Below are 22305 nucleotides of genomic sequence, written 5' to 3'. Positions count from 1 at the left end.
AGGGCCCTATAAAATCCGTTTTATATTTTCCCAAATTCCGTTTTATTTTTTCCCAAATTCCGTTTTCTCAGTTTTAATATGTGCAAATTCCGTTTTATCCGTTTTAATTTTTGGCAATTATATTTTTTACCCTTAACTTTTATTTTAGTCATAAAAAGAGTGTGCCTTTAATGTTAATGATTAAAATGTAAATGATTTAGGGGAAAAACTGGATAACAGGATTACTTAATGACTATAAAAGATGCATTTACACACGCACATACACACGCGTACACACAACTCAACTCAACTTTTGAAAAAAAAACTTAAATGAAGACTTCTGGTGAAAATAGTGGAAACTAATTAATAAATTTAGATACATATATTTCATACAACTTCTTAGTCCTAAATATTTAATGAATAGCAAAGTATGCCTAATAAGTACAAGACTGAACCACATAGATGTGAAATATAAAGGCTATCATGATCATTTTGCCAACAATGAACCATGGTTTTGTTAAGTTTATAATACGCCCTCTTCAAAGACCCCACCCCTTTTTAAACCTTGAGCTATCTAAATCCATAATTATTTAATAAGAAACCCATCAGAAATGATTGACACTTTATGAGACGAGGGGGAGCGGGACACAGGAAAGAGGGAGAGCACTGGAGAGATAGTACAGGTTTAGCCTATCTCTTTCTTATCAACTATATTTGAGTTTTAAAAATCCACATAATTACATACCATATGAGCCTCTGGCGACGACTGACGGACAATGAACCTTGACATTGCTCCATCCTGTGCCCGCAGCCTCTCGCTCCTCTTGTGATTATCTCCTCATGCGTGCTGCTTAATATCACACACTCCGCCGTGACAAACAGAAAAAAAGCGACGGCATATGGTACAATTGGCCTTGTATTCATTGCCCCTCACGCATTCCAGCCACAGGTAATCATTTTCCCATTCAATTTTATATTTTTGTGCTCGTTTCTTTTTAGCCGGCTGCTCGGATGCAGTAATTTTTACATTTCCCGCTGTTGACACTTGTCGTCATCGTTGCTATGATACGTGACATCACAATGACTGAAACGACCAATTAAAAGGGCATTCCCTGATGGGGCTGCAAGATGTTAAAAACGCTACGCTGATCATAGACAAACAGAGGGAGAAATGACCGCACCGTCAGGGTTTTCTTATACAAATGACGCGGTCTTCGTTCATGGCTGACATATTAGAAGCTATGTGTCTGTCATGTATTTGCAAAGAATTAATTTTCATAAAATACGGAACAAACTGCGTTCCGTATCAGTTCAATACGGAACAAGAATTTTATGTGTCAAATACGGGACGATTCCGTATTATACGGAACGGTTGGCAACCCTAAGTGAGACAGACATGGATGAGAGAGTGCATGTATCTTTGCGCTCACCGTGAACAGAGTGTTGACTAAACTTCCAAAATAACAGTTCTCCGGTCACATAAGTCACGTGAGACCTGCTCGGAACTAAGTGCTTAGCGTCGAATTTCTTATTTTTTTTCGCTGACGAAAGCAGAGTCGTGGAGAGCCGCTTCGCCATGGTTTCAGTGTTTTGGAGGAGGTCTGAAACGACGGGAGGGGGCGTGTCGCCCAGATTTACTTCCCCCGGTCTGCATTTCCCACAGACATACGTCCGTCTCCCACACAAAAACATATTTTTTTTCAAAATATGTAACATTCCGCAAAATTCCGCGTTAATACTAGATTCCGTGTTAATTAGCCAATTCCGCGATTCCGTCCGCGATTCCGTGATCGCGGAAATTATAGGGCCCTACTAACCCGTCAAATGTCTCGGAATAACAACCCAAGCAATGTATGTGGTAACCGTGGCATAAGTGGAATAATTGACTCTGGTCCTTTGGATTATTTGAAAATAATGCACAACCGCGGTGTAACACTCCCGTTGTGCCGCATTACCACCTTGGGTGTGGATTATTTTCGAATAATGCAACGGCCCATCGTCAATTATTCCTTACATAACAACTATATACATCAGTGGTTCTCAAACTTTTTCCGCGTGCGGCCCCCCTTGTGTACGGTGCATTCCTTCACGGCCGCCCTAAAGAAAATTTAATGACAAAAACTGTTCTAAAATTTAACACTTTAATTAAACAAAACATATTAAGTTATACAAAGTAGTGCTGTTGGTTAGTAGTCTTATTTTTTTTAGGTTTAATTACACAGAATTCATGATAAATGAATGTATTGCATAAAATGTCATAAAACTGGGGCCCCCCTGGGAGCCCCGGACCCCAGTTTGAGAACCACTGATATACAGAATTGTGCAAAGGTCTTAGGCCACCACCAGCTTTGTTGTTTTAGGAAAGTTTAAATGGCAATCCATATTTATTTGTAGCCCTCTTTATTAAGATGCAAACAGGAAATATGTACACAAAATTTTTCAAGTAAAAGTCAGTATTAAGTGTTGACCTCTCCTGAAGAGACTGAAGTCAATAGATTAGAATTAAAAATTAGGATTTCATTTCATTTAGGTTTAAAAAATCCTGCATAAAGATTTCCATTTTTTCCTGGTTGTATTTTAGGGAAAAAAAGCTAAAACAACAAATCTAATTGTATTATGGTGACCCAAGATTTGCACAATACTTTTTATAGTATACTGATTTTATTCACTATAAAACAAAGCTCTAACTTTTCGAGACTGTTCGTATTTTTACGCAGCATTCATCGTTATTGTTATAGCTGATCGTTGTTGTTGCCTAGCAACATTTTGTTATTGTTTACATATTAGAGACTATATCTAGATATCTAGACAAACTAGTAGGCCTCACTTAATGATTAGTTGAAGAGCTAGTTGACAAACGCGACTCATCCCTTTTTGCAGATCTGGATGGATTCCAGGCGAGTTTTGTCACCTTATTTGATCATTACTTGTATCAGTCTTCAGTTATTGCTCATCCAGTTGTAAAAGCCTGTCATTTTAAATCCGACTAATTCCTCGTGAGATGGGTGTGAGCGTTTTTCATGTCGCACAGACTTTGTGTGTAATAACACATTCCATAACAACATGTTCTTCAGGTCGGACACAGAAAAGAAGGCAGGCATTTTATTCAGCATTCCTGTCTGTCAGAAAATACAAAACATTCAGCTGCCAGTCTAATGTGGCACTAGACAATAAAAAATAAATTCCAAAGATGTTACAACGTTTCTCTATTCTTCTCTTTAATCTGTCCACTCACTCTTCCCTCCCCTGAGTTGTCTTTCTTTTTCCCTTTGCTCTCTCACGCACATGCTCTTTCGTCCGTGCCATCTTTTTAACCATGTACCTCTTTGGGCGTCCCGCATTCCGCAAGTTTAATTCGGGGCATTCCTTTCCTTCGCTTGCAGACGAAACAACAACAACAAAGAGAAAATCTCCGCACCGTGATCCCCTCACTAATCACTTACAGGAAATGGGCTCCCATACATGAGAGAAAGAGAACATAACAAGCCCTGGATGTATTGTGGGGTTTTGAAATTGAGTTTATGATCATTTGTGCTTCGTGGCTCCAGTTTAAAGTCACCAATAGCATTTCAGTTGGAATCTTGTGAGTTGTCGTCCATGTCAAAATACTTGTGCACAAGTTATTAAAGTTAACTTTTAGCAGATATATTTGTCTCTCTACCTCTTTCACACAGTGCATTGATTTAATAAAATGTCATAAAATCAGTTTGTGTGAACGCAATCACGTCCCAAAATTGATCCTGGGATCGCTCGCGTGATGGGGACCTAGTAACATTGCCGTAACAGTCCTGGAATGCATCAAAAGACCATGTCGTAAATGAGGGTGTCATGGTGAAGACGCATCCGTCGTGCAGTGACATTGTAATCGTTCAACTCTTTGGGGCTGTTTACACTTGGTATTAAGATGTGTTTTCATCGATCGGATCACAAGTGGACGAGAGAGACACATTACGTTTACACCTGGTATTTAAATCCGTCTCTTTTGTCCACTTTCGACCGCTTCTCTCCTGAATACTGTGAGGGGGTGGTCTGTTGTGAGACGGTGGGCGAGTCTCTCTGCTGTCATTCAAACCCGAGCGGGAGTAATTATGAGTTTATAAGGACGCAAACTAATTTTATGTCGGAGTGCACTGCTTGTTTAGCAAGTAAACATGCTGCACAGTGTTTTGTACATGAGTATGTAAGAGCTTTCTTTGAATTTTCAGCGCAATTGATGAAATAGGATCGCGCAACTTTCACACGCTTTCAAAACGAAACTACGGAGATCAGCCGCTTAGTTTTATCAATGAAAGGCAAATAATAGCGCTGTTCACCGAATGTTCACGGCAGAAGTCAAAAAAGACGTAAAACTTGTGTTTAACACCTCAGATTAGATAAAGGGGCGGAGAGAAGGCGGTCACGTGTGGCTGTTCGAACGCATTCAACCACATGTGCGTTCCGCAACTCCAAAGCGATCCGATCGAAAGTGGTTTCGACTACCTCGGGATGTGGTTGAAGGTGGTCGAAAGTGGACGAACTCAAAACGTTTTGAACACCGTTTACACCTGGCATTAACGTCGTCCACTTGTGATCCGATCGACGAAAACACATGTTAATGCCAAGTGTAAACAGCCTCTTTGACTGGAGTTAAATTCAGATCATTGTTCACAACAAAAAATGTCTGCAAACTGGAATGAAGCAGAGATCAGGGAAATCCTCACTATTTGCAATGAAGCTGAGATCATTTGCCAGATTAATAAAACTGTACATAATGCACTTTTTTGTGATCAAATCAGAAAAAAATTTAAGTTTAATTAACTTGAATTTACAGGTCATTTTTATCGTACTATCATTTATCTTGACTAGAAATTAGTTGCTATATCCTAGATAAAGTAATAACTAAGTTATAATAGTATAGGTAAAATGACTTTAAATCCAATTTGATTAAATAATAAAACAATTTACGGCAAATAATTGTTTACAGTGTGGTTTCTCGAAAGAGAAATCACAGATCATAAGCAAACTTATAACTGAGAAACAAATTCCACCAATTGCAGGATTACAATAACATTACACGTCACATTACGTATCTTTACGAGACTTGTGTGAACGCACACACAGATTCCAGAAAATCACTGGTGTGTGAATGAATCAAATAAAATGATCCCGGTAGAAATCACGGACACATTAACCGCATGTTTTCTGGAATCTGTGTGTGTGAAGAAGTGCTTTGGAGACTTTCCCTTGCATGTAAACAGGCTACGTAAAATATTACTGAACTTTGCTCCTTTCGACTTCCCTTTCAACTCACTAACAAGTAACTATTAATATTTATAGTTTTTTCTTAACCAAAGAATGAAGAATGAATAACCATAAATCAATATCTAAAGCCAAAGGAGAAGCCTTTGCTGGATCCCATCAAGTAATTAAATGATTTCACGGGATCTCCCACCACCCACGCTCTTTCTGTGTTAGTTTGTATTTCAGTTTGTTGAAGACGGGGTCTTTCAGTAGAAATTCCCAGGAGTTATCTTTCTGTACTACTACTGTAGGGCTATTTGACATTACTTTATTAAAGGGCTGACTAATGATTGGTTGCGACTAGTTGTTTGCAGAATAAAAGTTTTCGTATACATAGTATATGTGTGTATGGTGTATAACAGTGGTTCCCAAACTTTTTCAGCGTGCGGCCCCCCTTGTGTACGGTGCTTTCCTTCGCGGCCCCCCAAAGAAAATTTGTGACAAACTTTTCTAAAACTCAACATTTTAATAATAAAAAAAACATTAAATTATACAAAAAAGTAGTGCTTTTGGTTAGTAGCCTTATTTTTTAGGTTTAATTACACAGAATTCATGATAAATTAATGTATTTCATAAAATGTCATAAACTGGGGCCCCCCGGCACCATCTTGCAGCCCCCAGTTTGAAAACCACTGGTGTATAATAATTATGTATATATAAATACACACACGTATGTATAATTTTAAGAAAAATAAATGGATGTAATAAATATTTATTTATATTAAATATAATATAAATATACATAATTATACACCGTATATATATATATATATATATATATATATATATATATATATATATATATATATATATATATATATATATATATATATATATATATATAAAACAAAAGCTCTTATTAAGATTATGGATGCATAATGATTAATCGCGATTAATCTATATAGCAGAATAAAAGTTTTTGTTTACATCAAAACTTTGTATAGATAAATGCACACACATGCATGTATACTACATATTTAAGAAATGCTTACATATATACATTTGTATATTTATGTATAATTTGTATTATATAAATATAAATAATTAATATATAAATATATATTTTTCTTAAAATAATACATGCATGTGTGCATATTTATATACATAATTATTATTTACAGTTGAATTCACACACATATTTGATGTAAACAAAAACTTTTATTCAGCTATAGATTAATCACGATTAATCGTTATGCATCCCTACCGATTAGTCGCCACTAATCATTACAATGCCATACTTTATTTATTAATTTAGTCGACTGTTGTCTGTTCAGGAAATATAGTACTGTTTTTTCAACTTAGAGAAAGGACTGAAAATGGTTTAATTATCTGTTTCATTGAACAAGTATCATATTAAACATGTAAATAACAACAAATAAACTCTTGTAAAAGTACATTCTTTACCTCACCTTCCCTACTTGGTGATGTTGATCATGTAGTCTCTTCTCTCTCTTTTTTCAATAGGACACAATAACTCTGCACAGTTCACTGAATTATTAATACTGTGGACACACACACACACACACACACACACACACACACACACACACACACACACAGAAGGAAAAGAGAAAGTCAACGCATGATGTAGCAGGAGAAAGGAAGACCTACAACAAAGCACCGCAATTGGTCTGAGTGAGTGTATATGTATGTCATTGTATGTTCCTCTGGCTGATCTTTTTTTACCTTGACCAGCATCTTGACAAACAATTTAGTTTACTTGTTTAAGTGTAAAAGAGAGCAAAACTACCAACTACATCACCAAATATCCACAAAGTGGTTTTGTCATATTTAACAAATCTGTGGAAAGACATTTATTCCTAAAGCGAACCCACACAGTCATTCAAGTAACACTTGCTGTCTTGCACACAAACAATATTAATATTTAAAACATCAAGGCCTGGTTTCACAAAAAAGCCAGGACTAGGCCTTAGTTAAGACATGTAAGCATCTTTAATAAACATGCTGAGACAAATCAATTGCAATGGCTTATTTTAAGATGCAACTTTCAGTGCAAATTATTTTCACATCAAACATGTGTCTTAGTCTAGGAGTATGCCTTGTCTGTGAAACCAGGGAAATCATATCTTCATTAAAGTCATGGAAATCACTCAGTTGATGTCAAATATTTAGATGAGGAGAAATTCGAGATCATACCTGCAATGAGAGAGTGAGAGTGAATATTGTGTGTCAGGATCACACCGAGAATGTGATGCACAAAACATGAACTCAATTGTGTGTGTGTGTGTGTGTGTGTGTGTGTGTGTGTGTGTGTGTGTGTGTGTGTGTGTGTGTGTGTGTGTGTGTGTGTGTGTGTGTGTGTGTGTGTGTGTGTGTGTAGAGGGAAGGAACAGTGGCGCCGGGTTTAGAGGAAGTGACTTACAAAAGGGTTCAGATGGACTCTGAGACAATATACACACTAACAAACAATTTCCTTCTCCCAAACATACACACTAACACATGCACAAACATATTGGATATGTTAAATCTTTTGTACAATACAATAGGAAAGAGAAAATAAACCACACATACTTACCTTCCAGGAATACATCCTTTTATGTCTGTAAAGATGAATCCTTCGTACTATACAACTCTAAACACATGTAATTAAACAAAGCCATCAAGACCACCTTCACAAGAAAGTGAAGCATTACTAGGAAACATTATTTGGATTGTTGCTAGGGTTTTTGGGTGGTACCCAGGCCAGGGCATTAGTGCATTGCACTGGCCAAAGTCAATGTTGGAGATGAGAGAGCTGTACAGGATGCAAGTAATGTTGGCTGAAATCAATGCGTTTACTTTCACTGAGTGTGAGCAGCTTAATGCTTCTGCGCCGCTGGGGGGGGGGGGGGGTGTCGCAAAACGGCAGGTGAGTATCGCAAAATGTACCGAGGGTGGTGTATCGCGGGTTTTTGGTTTGGAGTATCATACCTCAAACATATTAATTTTAATATATATCGAGTACCCTAAAACATATTTTTTTATTTTTATTTGTTTTAAAGTTTATATCAGTAAAAATCAGTATTTTACATATTGTTATTATACCTGTTATTGGACTCTCATTTAGTAATTTTCTATTTATTAGTAAATAAAATCTAATTTTTTTATATGTATATCGTAGTGTTTTGTAATGGTCACATAACATACAGATATTTTATTATAAAAAAAATATGTTTTTGTTGATGTTTTATTTAGGTTTGTTATTTTTAATTGTATTTATTTACATTTTGTGATTTAATTTTAATTGATAATAAACCCCATGTGAACCACCAGGCGTTCGATGCGATTTTGTGAGAAAAATATTATTATTTAAAACTTTACAAACTAAAAATGTAGCTTCCGGTAAAGGGGTCAGTGACAAAAATGGTTTGGCAAGATGAGAAATTAAAAAATCTTGTTTTAAAAGCATGCATCAGGTTTATTTCAATGCACATAGTGTATTCATGTTAATTTTATGCAATAAAAATGACATTTTCACAATTTTTATGAAAGTTCAGACTGAATGGACCTGATAATGTCAAATGTTGTAACCGCAAATTGTGCCAACGAATGAGAAGTATTAAATATTTTATCCACCTTGATGGCATGTAAGCATAATCATAAAAAAATCATTTTAAAATATCATTTCATTAGTTATTTTTAAATGTAAATTTTAATGCGTTTTTGTAATATTTGTCCTGACATATGCTGAAAACAGCTCTGTTTTCTAAATAATCTTTGACAAATGATATAAAAAATGTATGCAAATATCATATTACACTCAACTAGAAGATTATATTTTATTCCACTTTTTTATATATATTATATATGAATATATTTATATTTTTATATTTATATATATTTTTTTAAACTAGTTACACCAATTGACTCAGACCGGTTACACCACACTGACATTTGTGCTTATTATCCCCCAAATATTCTGTCAAAATGAAACAAAACCACAAATTTTACATTTGGCCCTCAAAAAAGAGAATGTATGCAAGTAATCTGCACATTTATTTTGAAATTTTAACCCTTTTACATTTAATTGAACCAGACAGACACAAAATAATTAACGTCACGTTATTGACCCAAAGACCGATACACTGTTCACGAAAGAGTGCTTTTCCAGTATACAAAATTGCATCGATTGCTCGTTGAAGGCATTTATTAACCCCCTAAAGCCATTTGGATTACTTCTGTGAAGGATGGATGCACTTTTTTGGGCTACCATTATAAAGCTTGGAATAGCTAGGACATTTTTTAATATAACTCGGATTCTGGTCGTCTGAAAAAAGATAATTATATACATCGAGAATGGCATGAGAGTGAGTAAATGATGGGGTAATTAAATTTTTTGTGAACTGTCTTTTTAAAGTAAGTGTTTGTGATTTGGATGTATATACAAAGACTTTAAATTAACACATTACAAGCCAGTATTCCTGGGCCAGCAGCCAGTTATATAACCAGTTTGGCCAACCAATGGCAGGCAAGGGAATTATTTTGCTATTTAGCTTGGTCATACCAGTGCCGCAAAAATTACACACTTTCACCTTCAAATCATGTAATGGATGTTATTGACCTATAGTGCCTTCACTCAGGAATGCAGAACTGTATTGTTTTGTATTTGTTGCATTGTTGGCATAGCATGTTTGTGTACCTTGTTCACAATTCAGTACCTGCCATGTGTTTTCGGGTAACTATTGCATCTGTGTTGTGTTTTGGAGTACTCGATAGGTTGCTAGGTTTTGGTAACTGAACTTTGTCCAGAATGCTTCTCTCTGTTTTTTATGTCTGTCACAGTCAATCAATAATCTAATCATGTTTAATTCCTGCGGCGGTGTGGTTTTGGGTAATTGGCAGAATTATATTTTCCCTGGGCTTGTGTCTGTAGGAGGTTAATGGATGTTAATGGATATCCAGGACTAGCTAAGAGAGAGGAGACTGCTTTCTAAATTTGTTTTATTTCCTGAGACCTGATTTTTTTTTGGAAGGTAATATTTCCAGATTTATTTCAAGCGGTGCTGCTGGACTGCGCTGTAGCTTCGCTGTAATCCCTTAACTTTGCAGACAACTAAAGCAGGTCACCTACACAGAAGCAGACATCTTGATTTCTGTGTCATTCAGGGTGAAACCAGAAGCTGTGGTTTCCAGGTCATTGTATGCACTATGCTCTGAATATACTCTCTCTCTCTCTCTCTCTCTCTCTCTCTCTCTCTCTCTCTCTCGTCTCATTCAAGTGACTCAATTTTTATGACTTTAGAGATAAGATTTGCTGGAAGAGCTTCTCAAATTCACACACACATTATCGCATTATCACAGTCCAGCCCAAACACCCCACCTTTAAACTTTACGTCATTGTTACAGTTATTTGCTTACACTGTAAAAAATGTCTGTAGAAATTACAGTATTACTGGGTATTACTGGCAACTAGCTGCCAGTAACTTACTGTAGATTTTACATTTATGTTATTTGCTTGCAACAATTTGTTCAAAGTTAAACGAACATGAAACATTTTTAGTCTTTATCTTCTACAGTAGGTTACTGGCAACCAGCTGCATAATTACAGCAATTTTTTTACAGTGTACATTACATGCATAGATTCACACAATTTTGTTTAATTTAATGAATCTTTAATTTCTCATTTGTAAAGTCTTTGTATGTATAAAGACAGACGTTAGTGTCGTTTTGTCATTTTTTGTTTATAGTAGTAGACATTGTTTCATTCAGTTGCTTAACTTTGCCCTTCCTGTAATAAAAAATATTAATCTCTCATATGACATAGCATTAGACTTAATGGTTTTCGAACAGACAAACAGATGGTATTGGCTTAGTCACAGTACACACTTCCTCTGACAGCTGTTTTGTGGCACCGCAATGTGTTCTACAGAATACAACTCCTACACGGTTTTCTTTCAAACCATGTATGACTGTAAATAGCAATTATACACAGTTTTTTTAAAGTGTGTAACGTGTTACGTTTGCTGATTCTGAGAACCAAGTGCCTTGAAGTTTAGCGTCCATAAATACACAGCATGAAACTTTTTAGATACGTCAGTGAATTTTTGTATCCCTATAGATTTATTGTCTAGACTTAAAATCTCACCGAAACTCAAATTATAGCATAAATGCTTCTTAAGTACCTGCCACGAATGTGGGGACAATCCTCACATCTCTCTTTAGGCTTTCCTGCTTGTTTAGTATGGATATTGGGCTTTCCAGTTATGTTTATGTCTGTTGGTTTAGTGGTTGCTACATCAGTGTTTAATCAGAATGGATATGTAATTGTTTGGGTTATAAAGAATCTTGAGTCATAAGACATAAATAAAGAGGAATAACCCTTTAAAGGGGATGTATTATGAAAATCTGACTTTTTCCATGTTTTCACTGCTTCTATCAACCTCGAAAATGTGTAAAAGAACAACCCAGTAACTTAGTTTTGGTAAACCATTCTCTGCAAGCATGTGTAAAATTAGGTGATTGAAATTTGGCTCCCCTTGTGATGTCAGAAGGGGATAATACCGCCCCTTAATCTGCACTATCCAACCACGGCACTGCCTTTTAGTGCAGAGAGACGGAGAGAGAAAGAGAGAGAGACCAAATAATTGACAGCCCAAATAAGTTTAAATTTCAACAAACCGCCATTATGGCGATCAGTGTTTGCATTTCATCAGCTCATTTGCATTTAAAAGGACACACCCAAAATTGGTCACACCTACAAAGTGGCAATTTTTAATATGCTATAATAAATTATCTATATGGTAGTTTGAGCTAAAACTTCACATATGTACTCTGGTGAAACCAAAGATTTATTTTACATCTTAAAAAAGTCCCCTTTATAATGCCCCCTTTAACTATAACTAGGTTCCATTAAAACAAACCTGACGAATTGTAAGGAACCAGAGCATCAATATCTCTGATTACATCACATTATATCACCGTTTCGAAAGAAGAGGGTTTTTGGGGAGGGTTCGGGATCTGTTTATACTCCAGCACGTGTAAAGGAGATGGGACAGGGAGTGTCTGTTCAGGGCGGATGGAGGGAGAAAAATGAAGACAACGCAGTATTATAGTCCTGGGTCTTTAAATGCTTTGCATGCTGGTTCTGCAGTTTATACACTGTTGCCACATGTTGAGCAAGAGTACCAAGTAGAAATTACTTTAAATGCACACACTCAGCAGATAAGCCCATTCATGCTGGGCACAGCTGTGCTGATAAACTGTGCTGATTCTGCCATCTTTGTGCCAATGTATTCATTTATTTAGTTCTTAACGTCATTCTAGCATCTATTGCTGTATTTTTGTCAAGAACCGGTAAATCTAAACCAGAGTACCCATATTGACACAGGGAGAACATGCAAACTCCACACAGAAAGGCCTCCTGACCCAACCAAGGCTTGACCCAAAGACCTTCTTGCTGTAAAGCAACAATGCTATCCAATGATGAGCCACTGTGCCTCCCATTCTATAACTGATAGGCTGATATTTGAATCTTTGTTCCTTAAATCCTAATGAAAAGACATTTGGATGTAAACTCAATGTCTGGCAGACAGTAAAATGACCAATTAATATTAATTTTTCATGTGACATACACCGGGGAAAATAAGTAGATGGGGGCATCTAGAAGCTGTAATCACCAACAAAGGCTTTTCTACAACGTATTAAATAAGGTGTGTTCAATGCTTATTCCCTGTGTCATTTCACTTTATTTATTATGACTCAACTTGTATACTTAAATGTTCTGATTTCTTTGTATAAATTCAATATTTGGCTTGATGGCTACATCTGGTGGAGATTTTGTGTCAATAGCCCACTTATAAATCCCCTTACTGATAAAAAATGCTGATGTGTCAAATACTTATTTTTCCCGCTGTAGGTTGCTATACACAACAACAATCAAAGTCTTATTCAAACAGTACAGTGAGGTCTCAGATCCACAGTACATGTCTTTATCTGCATTTATCTGTTAGTCCCCCTGATGTTGATAATTTTATCAGTTAAAACTCATCTTTGAGCATCATAATAGCAAATAGTAATTTTTTTCCTGTCACCGTAATTTATATATGGTAACATATCATTTAAACCATGATAAAACATATCAACAAGTAAAATAAAACGTTTTGCATAGACTATATATTAAAAAGTACCCCTCCAGATTGTTTTATCTATTGTGGTAGTCCTTGGTCACAAAAAGGTTGAAGACCCCTGCTCTTATTTAGTATATGTGGATCTATGAATATGCAAATTAGTCCCACCTCTACTCAATTGCACAGCTCAGACCATAGATATAAATATGCAAATTAGTTTCATGCTATTTTCTTAAATAATGATGTTTTTCAGGCTGATGGTGCTAAAAGGAGGCTTGTGTTATTTTTTTCATGGTTGTCTAAATAATCTAAAGCACGTCTTCATTTTAAACACTCGCCCATTTGTCTCTCACCAGAGTTTTTCGTAGCCCTGCTTTGTGTTGGCACGTTCAGACACACAGTCCCACTAAAACATCCAGCTTCCTGTCCTAACTTTTCCATTTCTCTGAATGTGGTAAAGAGAGTGAAAGAAGAAAATGACACGACTGCACAGGAAACAACAAACTGAACATTATAGGCTGGTTTTCACTTTCATGGAAAAATCTAAAAAAATTGCTGCCTCAAGCTTTAGGTTGCTACTATTTTGCGGCTTGTCGGTTTCTGCCAGAACAGCACGAGTTCAGAAGAGGCCAAATACAATCATGCTCTCGCTCTTATTTATTCCTATTCGGCGTGTTGTTGTGTCTAGGATAAAATACAGGCATTAGTTGTAATATTTCCTAAAGGTTATACCTATTAAACGCAAATGCCTACACAAGTTAAACCATTCTAATGATCTGAATAGATCTATTTGTGTGATGGGTGTAGATCATCTGGTTGCAAGGTTTATTGTTAAACTCGTGATCCTCGAGGGTGTGACCAAAGTATTTTTAAAGTGTTTTTCTCTCATATTTTATGCGGCTTACTCTCTGCCTCACCTTGCATTGATCACAAATAGTTTTTCCTTTGGAAGCCATGTTTGTTTATACTTCTTTAAAGCCAGACTGGGCTTTTTTCTCTCTCGCTGTAATGTGGGTTATGATTGGCATTATTTCTGGGGTTGAGGAGGGTTTATTAAGGGGTGTTTATAGAGAATAAAGAGCTTCAGGCTGCCCAGCCAAACTGATGTCAAGTGCAGGGGAAAGTCTTTTTTTCCCCTTTCCTCTTGGGGAACAGAATGTTCAGGCGGCCCAAGGATCGCTTAGCGTGGCTTGGACTAATGATATGGTGTATGATTGCATATGTGGTCCTCTAGAGGAAAAAAGAAAAAGTGTGAGAGAGAGAGAGAGAGACTAAGCTAGAAGAAGCAAGAGAGAGCGAAGTCTTTCTATTCATTTTAGGTAGTTAAGCATGCCATTGGTATCTGTGATTTTTTTTGTTACATGTATGCATTTGACAGATGCTAACCCTATCCAAAGCGTCTTAAGCTATACATTTTATCCAAGGCGCAACCTTACGATCTCTCTGATAAAGCCAATATGAAAGTGACTTGGCTGGCTCCAAAAGGGAGTCAATTCCCATAGACCCCCATGTTAAAATGCTTACTGCCTGGTACAAAAAGTGTTTTTGGTCTATATAGCTCATTTTGCCCTTCATGACAACTGTGAGGGGGTGAATATTTTTGGAACTCCTTAAGCCTTAAAGTTCTGCATAAGTAAGGGCGTGGCCACTTGAGTGACAGTTGAACTGCCATTGCTGTCACTACATTCGAGCTAGGTGGGTGTGGTTTCAGCAACCAGCCACCTCAGCTTCACCCATCATTTACCCATTTTCGGTTATCCATAGAGCTGTGACGTTGTCATAACCACCCGCGGTGGTGTGCACATCACAAACTAAGAAAAAAAAAGTACAATCTCGCCAGCAAGATGTCTTCAAGTTTATGTGAATGCAAACGGCCAGCAGACTAGTGTGCTATTTGCAAGGGGAGACAACTGATATCAGTGACGACGCGCTGGCTTGGGGACGGAACAATGAGTAAGATATTCTAACTTGGTCACTCAAGGTTGGAGAAAGTATCAATCTGCGCTACCAGTACACTATCATAATGCGTTTTCAGCGTGGCTGGAAACATTATAACCCCTAAAAGATTTCTCTCTAAAAGGCAGAACGCGCACATAGGCACCGATCGCGTGGGTGCTCTGGGGCTTGGCTCGAGCACCCACCGAAATGGCCGAGCACATATGCTCAATAGCTTGTCGTGTCTAAAATCATATGGAAAACGTGACCATGCCACTCCATAGCGTCTTTCGCTGCTAAGTAACCTAAGCATTGCTTGACGTAGTGACGAGCACCCACTGGCGGAAAACACGTGGTGACACACTGCCAAGATGGCGACAGTAGGCTCCTCCAACTATTGGCTTTAAAAACGTTCTTCACAAACTTATGGGTGACGTCACGGACAATATTGTTTACAGTCTATGACTTTATCAGTACTATGTGTATTCTCTGAGTAACGAAACCACAACATTTATACTGTCAGCACAATGCTCTACCAACTGAGCCACAGACCAACTTTCTGTATGGGTTTGTTGTTGTCCATTTCTCAACTATAGAGAAAGATTAATTATGAATGTGCATATGGGTGTGGGAAGTCTGTGGTACAGAGATCCACATTTTGTGTGTGTGTGTCCCCACATGTTCCACAGAAACAGCAATGAGTAAATGTGTCAACACACAAATGTGTTAAATATTATCCGTTGAATAAATAAGCTTTGCATGACAGCAATACAAACTCCACTGCAGAAGCCCTGTTGTAGACTGATGCTGTTTGCACATATGGTTATGTGTGTTTGGCAGTGCTCTCTGTAAATCGTTGGTAGACAGACATGTTTGCTCTTACATGCATGCAAATCATTTGTGTGGATAGTCGTGTCCTTAGAAGCCACTCACTGAGGAATCATATTAGAGTGATTATAAATTTCATGTACCGTCGATGGGCTGGACCTCTTTCCTGCCTGGCTAGTACATTTACTCTTTTCCTCTCTGAACCCAAAAGTACTGCTGCCTTTACCTCACACACCATAAAATTATGGGATTAAGAAAGTATTATGAAAGAATTCCTGCAATCCACAACAGCAACTCATTACTTCAGGCCTGTCGCCATGTTGGTGGGCCTGCCAGTCCAACACTCATACTGGAATTCACTTTAGATTAAGTTGTGTAAAATGCTCTGTTAACTCTGGACCTGCTGTTACCACATTTGCGTTCAGTGTATTTAATGAGATATTTCATAAAACCTTGAGGTTTTTACCAAACAGGACAAGAAAAATTATAGTGGTTATTTGTAATTAGTGGAGCACTTTGCAAATACCAATGCATTTTGGATAAAACCTTATATGCGCCATTTGGAGTACTTTCAAGTTATACTGTATGTAGCAACAAAGTGAAAGACAGTGGCTGTCTTTAGCATCAAAATTTTAATTTCAAATGGCTATACCAGTTATATTTTTCATTTGAGTGTGGCTGTGCTGTAGGCTACTTATAGTGCACGTTGCTGTGGCCAGAACTGTCACTGGCTTATACAGCAAATTTGATTCAAAGTCCTGAGGGTGTGATCAGGGATGGGTGCCACTACCAGAGCTGCCTTAGTGACAGGCACATGGATTGAGGCTATGATCAGTGAATTGTGCTCCGTCAGCTAAAATTTCCAACAAGAAATCAATGCTGTATTATCATAGGCGTTGGGGGGGGTAGTAAATCAGTGAATGTCCTTTCTATTATGTCTTGTCTTTGTCCCCCCCGGACATCCGAGTTTAGAGGCCTAATCCTTTTAATGGCCTGTTTTTTAAGGCTTGCTACACAAGGTTTCCTAAAATCGCAAAATAAAAGTTTTTTAAGTATTTAACACAACCTTGTATTCCTAGTTAAAATACTAACATGACATGAAAATCCTGAACTGTTTAGCTGTGCGCATCAATCCACAATAATATTTTGTCTTCCGATTTTTTAATTAAAATCAGTTTGACCATTTGGGTTAACATTTGTTACCCCTGCCCTCCAAGCCTACTGCCAGCTCCATTTACTTTTCTTATTCCAGTCAACTGGCAGTGGAAAAAAACAGGCCACGCCCTCTATTTTTATCATGTGGTATTGAGTTTCAATTGTAAATACATCACAATGCTAAAATAAATTCGTCACAATTTCTGGTTCACGTGGTCTTTAAATCTTAGAGCAGCACTTTCTTTCTTCTTTTATTTTCACCCTTTATTGGTTTTAAATTACTTGCATTTTTGCTTAAATCACTAAATCTCCTTTGTTTTTGTCTTGCAGGTGATCAAAACTAACACGGATTACCTGTGACAGTGGGGACAAAAAGTGAGAACTTCCTCCTGAGGAGTAGAAGGGTAGACATAGGGAGCTGAACTTCAAGTCAGTTCTTTATTATTTCTGCTTGGAATCCCAAACTACCTTGAAAACACCACCATACAAATGTGTACCTCTCCATCAAACAACCATAAAACCCACACAGTAGATTAGTATCAGATAGAAAAATGACAGAAACATCAAATCGCCACCTGAGACATAAATTGCAGAGCTTGGGACGACGTCTAGATGAGCTTGAGGAGGCCAAAAGCAAATTGCAGAAAGCTGAAGATGAACTTCTTGAAATTCAGGACAAAATCATTCAGGCTGAGGGGAGTAATTCCTCACTCCTGTCTGATGTGGAGGCAATGCGGAAGAGATTGCTCAGAATTGAAGGCAAAGATGAGGAAGTACGGAAGGCAGAAGATCTTTGTCGTGAGGTTAGGGAGAAACTAGATCAGGAGGAGAAACTTGCCATGGATCTTAAGGTGGAGATCGAGAGACTTCAGCGTAGAATGTCGGAAGTTGAAAAGCTTGAAGAGGCTTTTGGCAAAAGCAAGTCAGACTGTACCCAGTTGTGCCTTAGTCTTAATGAGGAGAAAAACTTGACCAAAAAGCTCTCCTCAGAGCTTGAAACCTTAAAGACTCATGTAAAGGAGTTAGATACCTCTGAAGCTCGACTGGACAGGGCAGAAAAAACTCTTACTGCAGAAATGGAGAAACTCAAGAGCCTTACCCAGACATTTGTCACTGAACGCAAAAAGCTGCTGGAAAGGCAGAGAGAGGATGAGAAAATCATACTTAAGCTGACCGAGAAACTTGAACGTCAGAAAAACAAACTAGGCACAGCGGATAACAGTCAATTTCATTCTAGAGACATTCGAATTGAAGATGAGTTTTCAACCAGCAAACTGGCAAGGAAGAAAAGTTTGGACTACTTGAAGCATACAGATGATATAGATTTAAGAAATGAGTCAGAGAATGAGAAAAATTGCCTAGAGGGACAGGAAGATAATAAAGTTAAGGATCTCAGCCAAGAAGTGGAAAGGCTAAAAAATCGTTTGAAACAGCTAGAATTAGTGGAGGAGGACTTGAAGAACATGGAATCCAAGAATACAGAGCTTATAGAAAAGTACCAGCAGGAACGGAGCCGTAATCAAACTTTGAATGACCAGGTTGAGCAGATGAAATTGCAGCTAGCTGGTTGCAGCAATCATAATGGAAACCCTCCAGTTACCAGCACTACAAAAGTCGTGGAGAATGGTAAAGCTGAAAATGAGGAAATTAACGTACGAGGAGGCTTCAGACAGGAAAAACCTACATTGCTAAACAGGAGTCCTGCTACTGAACCAGTCACCTCAAAGTACAGAAGCAGAGATGGGTCTCCTCAGCAGAGGAAAGAGACCAAGCTGAAAAATAAAGACCTTTCTCACTCCACAGAGAGCTCCCCAAAGACTGTACGAAGGGCACTTAGTCCAGCACACAATGTCAGGAAAGTTTTGAGAACTGGCAGTTCTGATTCTAACAATGGGACAAAAGAAAAACTTGCAAGTGCCACACAGTCATCAAGCAACATCAGTGAAAGCAAGAAAGTGTCAGTCCTTAGTCGCTATCCTCCTGCTGCCAATGACAAGAAGTCTTGGAAGTCAACAGTCAAGCAAAATGACAGTGATAGCCAAAAGAGTCAAACTGAAAAGTTTTCCAGATACCATGGAAGTGATAGTGAATCTAGTAGTTCTGATGTGGCCAATTTAATTTCAGCCAGGGCTTCTAGCATTGCCTCGCCTGACAAAGGATTATCTGATCAAGAGAGTTTAGCGAACTCACAGGATTCTTCTGGAATGTTGAGTCTGTCAAAAGCAAATGGATCATTTACTGCCTACAGATCCCATGTGTCTTCATCTGCTCTCAGCGATCATGGTTCAGATGGTCACTCCTCAGCCTCAGAAACTGAATCCACCGGCTCTAGGCGATCAGTGGGTGAGCAGAGTGACACTTTAATGCAAAGTACAAGTGTAAGAACATCATCGGTTTACCCTAGATACTCACGTCTGCAAGATGGCACCCCAAAGGGCACTCTCAGTGAGGACCAACCTATGCCTCATTTGACAGAAAGGGAAACTCAGGAGACTGTACACGCCACTTCAGGTATTGAGGTCCGGAGGGTTTGCAGTCCTCGTGAAGCTCTTCGATCAAAAGCTATCATCCAGCAAGCAATCTATGAAAGTGACAGAAAGGAAATGATGTCAGGGGGAGTCACAGAGCCTTTGCCCACCAGTGGGAAACCCAAGATTTCTGCCAAACCAGCGGTGTCCAACAAGATGACCAGCAGCATCACCTTTTATCCCAATGACCCCAGCTCTTCTCGAACAAGCAGTCGGAGCAGCAGTTTATCAAGTGAGCCCTCTAAAGAACGGCACACTTCCACCAGTAATATTGTTATAAGCCCCAGCATTGAACACAGAGGCAGCTTTTCTATACCTTATGAGATATCCATACCTAAGAGTGAGATCACTCTGCATCAAAGTAATACTGATGCTGACTTCTCTGAACCTCTTCGTTTCATGGAGACTGCTCCTATGGAGGCAACACTCTTGTCTCAAAGCAGCTACAGCCTCCAGTCTTCAGAAACCGCAGACTTTAACAATGATGAGTCTGGGTTTGAGAGCACCATTGCTACGACCAGTTGGAAAAGTCAGAGTCACAACCACCACTCATATGATGACAGTTTGCCAGAAATGAGAAATGTCACCGTGAGAAGCACTTGGAAAAGCCGTGGGACAGCTTCTCTCGATGAATATGGCCGACCACTAAGGCAAGATGGCTCAGAGGATGAGTCTGAGTCTGCCTCCACATGGAAAGCGTATAGGGCAACTACAGTGTTAGATACTTCATCAAACTCCAATGTTCAATCGAACTATGGAGGTAAACCATCCCCTGCCGAGGTATATATGCGTAGGATTGGCAATACTTCTGTTCCTGAGCCAGGACGAAGGACCAGAAAGACTCCATCGCCAGAAAGGGCCATTGCACATGAGCCTGTCAGTGCTCAGCAACTTCAGCCAAGAAACCGTAAAGCCATGGTGAGTAATATCTTTTTATGTTAAACCATTATAACCAAAAAGATTTCTTCTACATACTGGAAAAAATAAAAGTGTTGGGAACCACTGGTTTACTACATTTGCATTTTTTTTTACAGATTTCCCTTCTCCTGTACTTATTATCTTACAATCTGTTTAATCCCTGTAAACGTTTTAGGTCATTCACACATATTTGGTGCCATCATCTTAAACTAATATTTCTTAGCCATGCTATTCAACACATTTCTTTCTTGGGGTTTGTTTGATTTAGAAGTCTTGTGCAACTGCTTTTGGAAGAAGGTGAAGGGGACAGATATTTTATAAGCATGAAGTATTTTTAGATCTTTCTCCATCTGCTGAAAGAGGAAAAAATAGGTCCTTGAGGAGTTTTGCTCTCCGTTCTGTTTTTCTTGTAATGGAATTTGTGCTGGAAACACTGTTTTGCAGTTGAAGTGGCCTGTGCAGTTGTTAATATTTCCTCATTTGAACATATTGTGCGTACATGCAAGATAAAGAGTGACAAATTTGTACAAGAGACAAACTGTGTGATATATTTAACGTGCATTATTAGCTCAGATTTGTACTTCAAGCCACAAATTCTTAAAGGAAAACACCACCATTTTTCAATATCTTACTATGTTCTTACATCAGCTTGGCCGAATTAATACATACCTATTTTTTTTCAATGCATGCAATTAATCTTTGTACAGCGCGTCGTAAATGTGTTAGCATTTAGCCTAGCCCCAGTCATTCCTTGGGATCCAAACGGGGATGAATTCGGAGGCCACCAAACACTTCCATGTTTTTCCTATTTGAAGACCGTTGCATGAGTGGTTACGCGAGTAAGTATGGTGGCACAAAATAAAACGTGGCGATTTTTTTAAGCAGATAAAAAATGAGAACTATGTTGTATGGCACTTAGTTTGTAGCACTTATCGTACAAGGTTTAAATTTGATGTGTAAAGCGATCGCAAAACAATGTATTACCATTGAGCGACATGAACACAAGCTTACCTTAGCACTAAAATACTGTAGCAGTAAAGCAAATAAATACATATGAAAGGGGGTGTCTGAAGGTAATGACCTACAGGTTAAAGGTCACAGCTTTGTTTTTAGCATTATTTGGCTTGGAAGTATTTTGTCTCTTAAATCTTTTTAGCAACTTAAGTCTGTCGTCACTCGAAACAAAGAGTCTGGCCAGTCAAAACAAGGCAAGCAGGACCTTTTTCACCAGCTTACACCCTCTTTTAACTTACTATGGATACAAGTAAGGGGCCCTTTATAAAGGTAAATATTTTTATGACACATTTTCAAATAAAAACAATTTTTTGGGCCATTTATTTACATAATGTACATAAAAATGGCATTTTGGGGCCTAAAACCCAAATGTTTAACAATCGGTGCCCTACTTTTATTGTTTTATTATCTGTGTAAACTACAAAAACACAAATTCATGAAAACTGGGACATTGCGCACATGCATATTACATGTGCAGACATCATGACATTGCCAACTACTGGCATGAAATGCGTATTAAAGCATTTTTAGTTGTTTTTGTGTGATAATTTTGACAAATCTGCTGGAAAAACTCCAAAGAAAACTTTTAGTTTTCGTACATC

At 38.0% G+C, this 22305-nt stretch overlaps 1 protein-coding gene across 3 annotated transcripts in view; it reads left to right on the top strand.

Moving 5' to 3' along the window:
- Positions 1 to 22305, top strand: part of luzp1 (leucine zipper protein 1) — a 66072-nt gene that overhangs the window by 32851 nt on the left and 10916 nt on the right. For all 3 annotated transcript variants that reach the window (XM_055171500.2, XM_055171502.2, XM_055171501.2), the window contains one exon: positions 17574 to 20689. In XM_055171500.2, the coding sequence (XP_055027475.2) occupies positions 17795 to 20689 (2895 nt within the window). In that variant the 5' untranslated portion in view covers positions 17574 to 17794. The remainder of the gene's footprint in view (positions 1 to 17573; positions 20690 to 22305) is intronic.

The sequence above is a fragment of the Misgurnus anguillicaudatus genome, chromosome 7 (assembly GCF_027580225.2).
Source record: "Misgurnus anguillicaudatus chromosome 7, ASM2758022v2, whole genome shotgun sequence".
Classification (NCBI taxonomy): Eukaryota; Metazoa; Chordata; class Actinopteri; order Cypriniformes; family Cobitidae; genus Misgurnus; species Misgurnus anguillicaudatus.
Note: the sequence above shows the minus strand (reverse complement) of the source record. Positions and strands in the feature narration are given on the sequence as shown.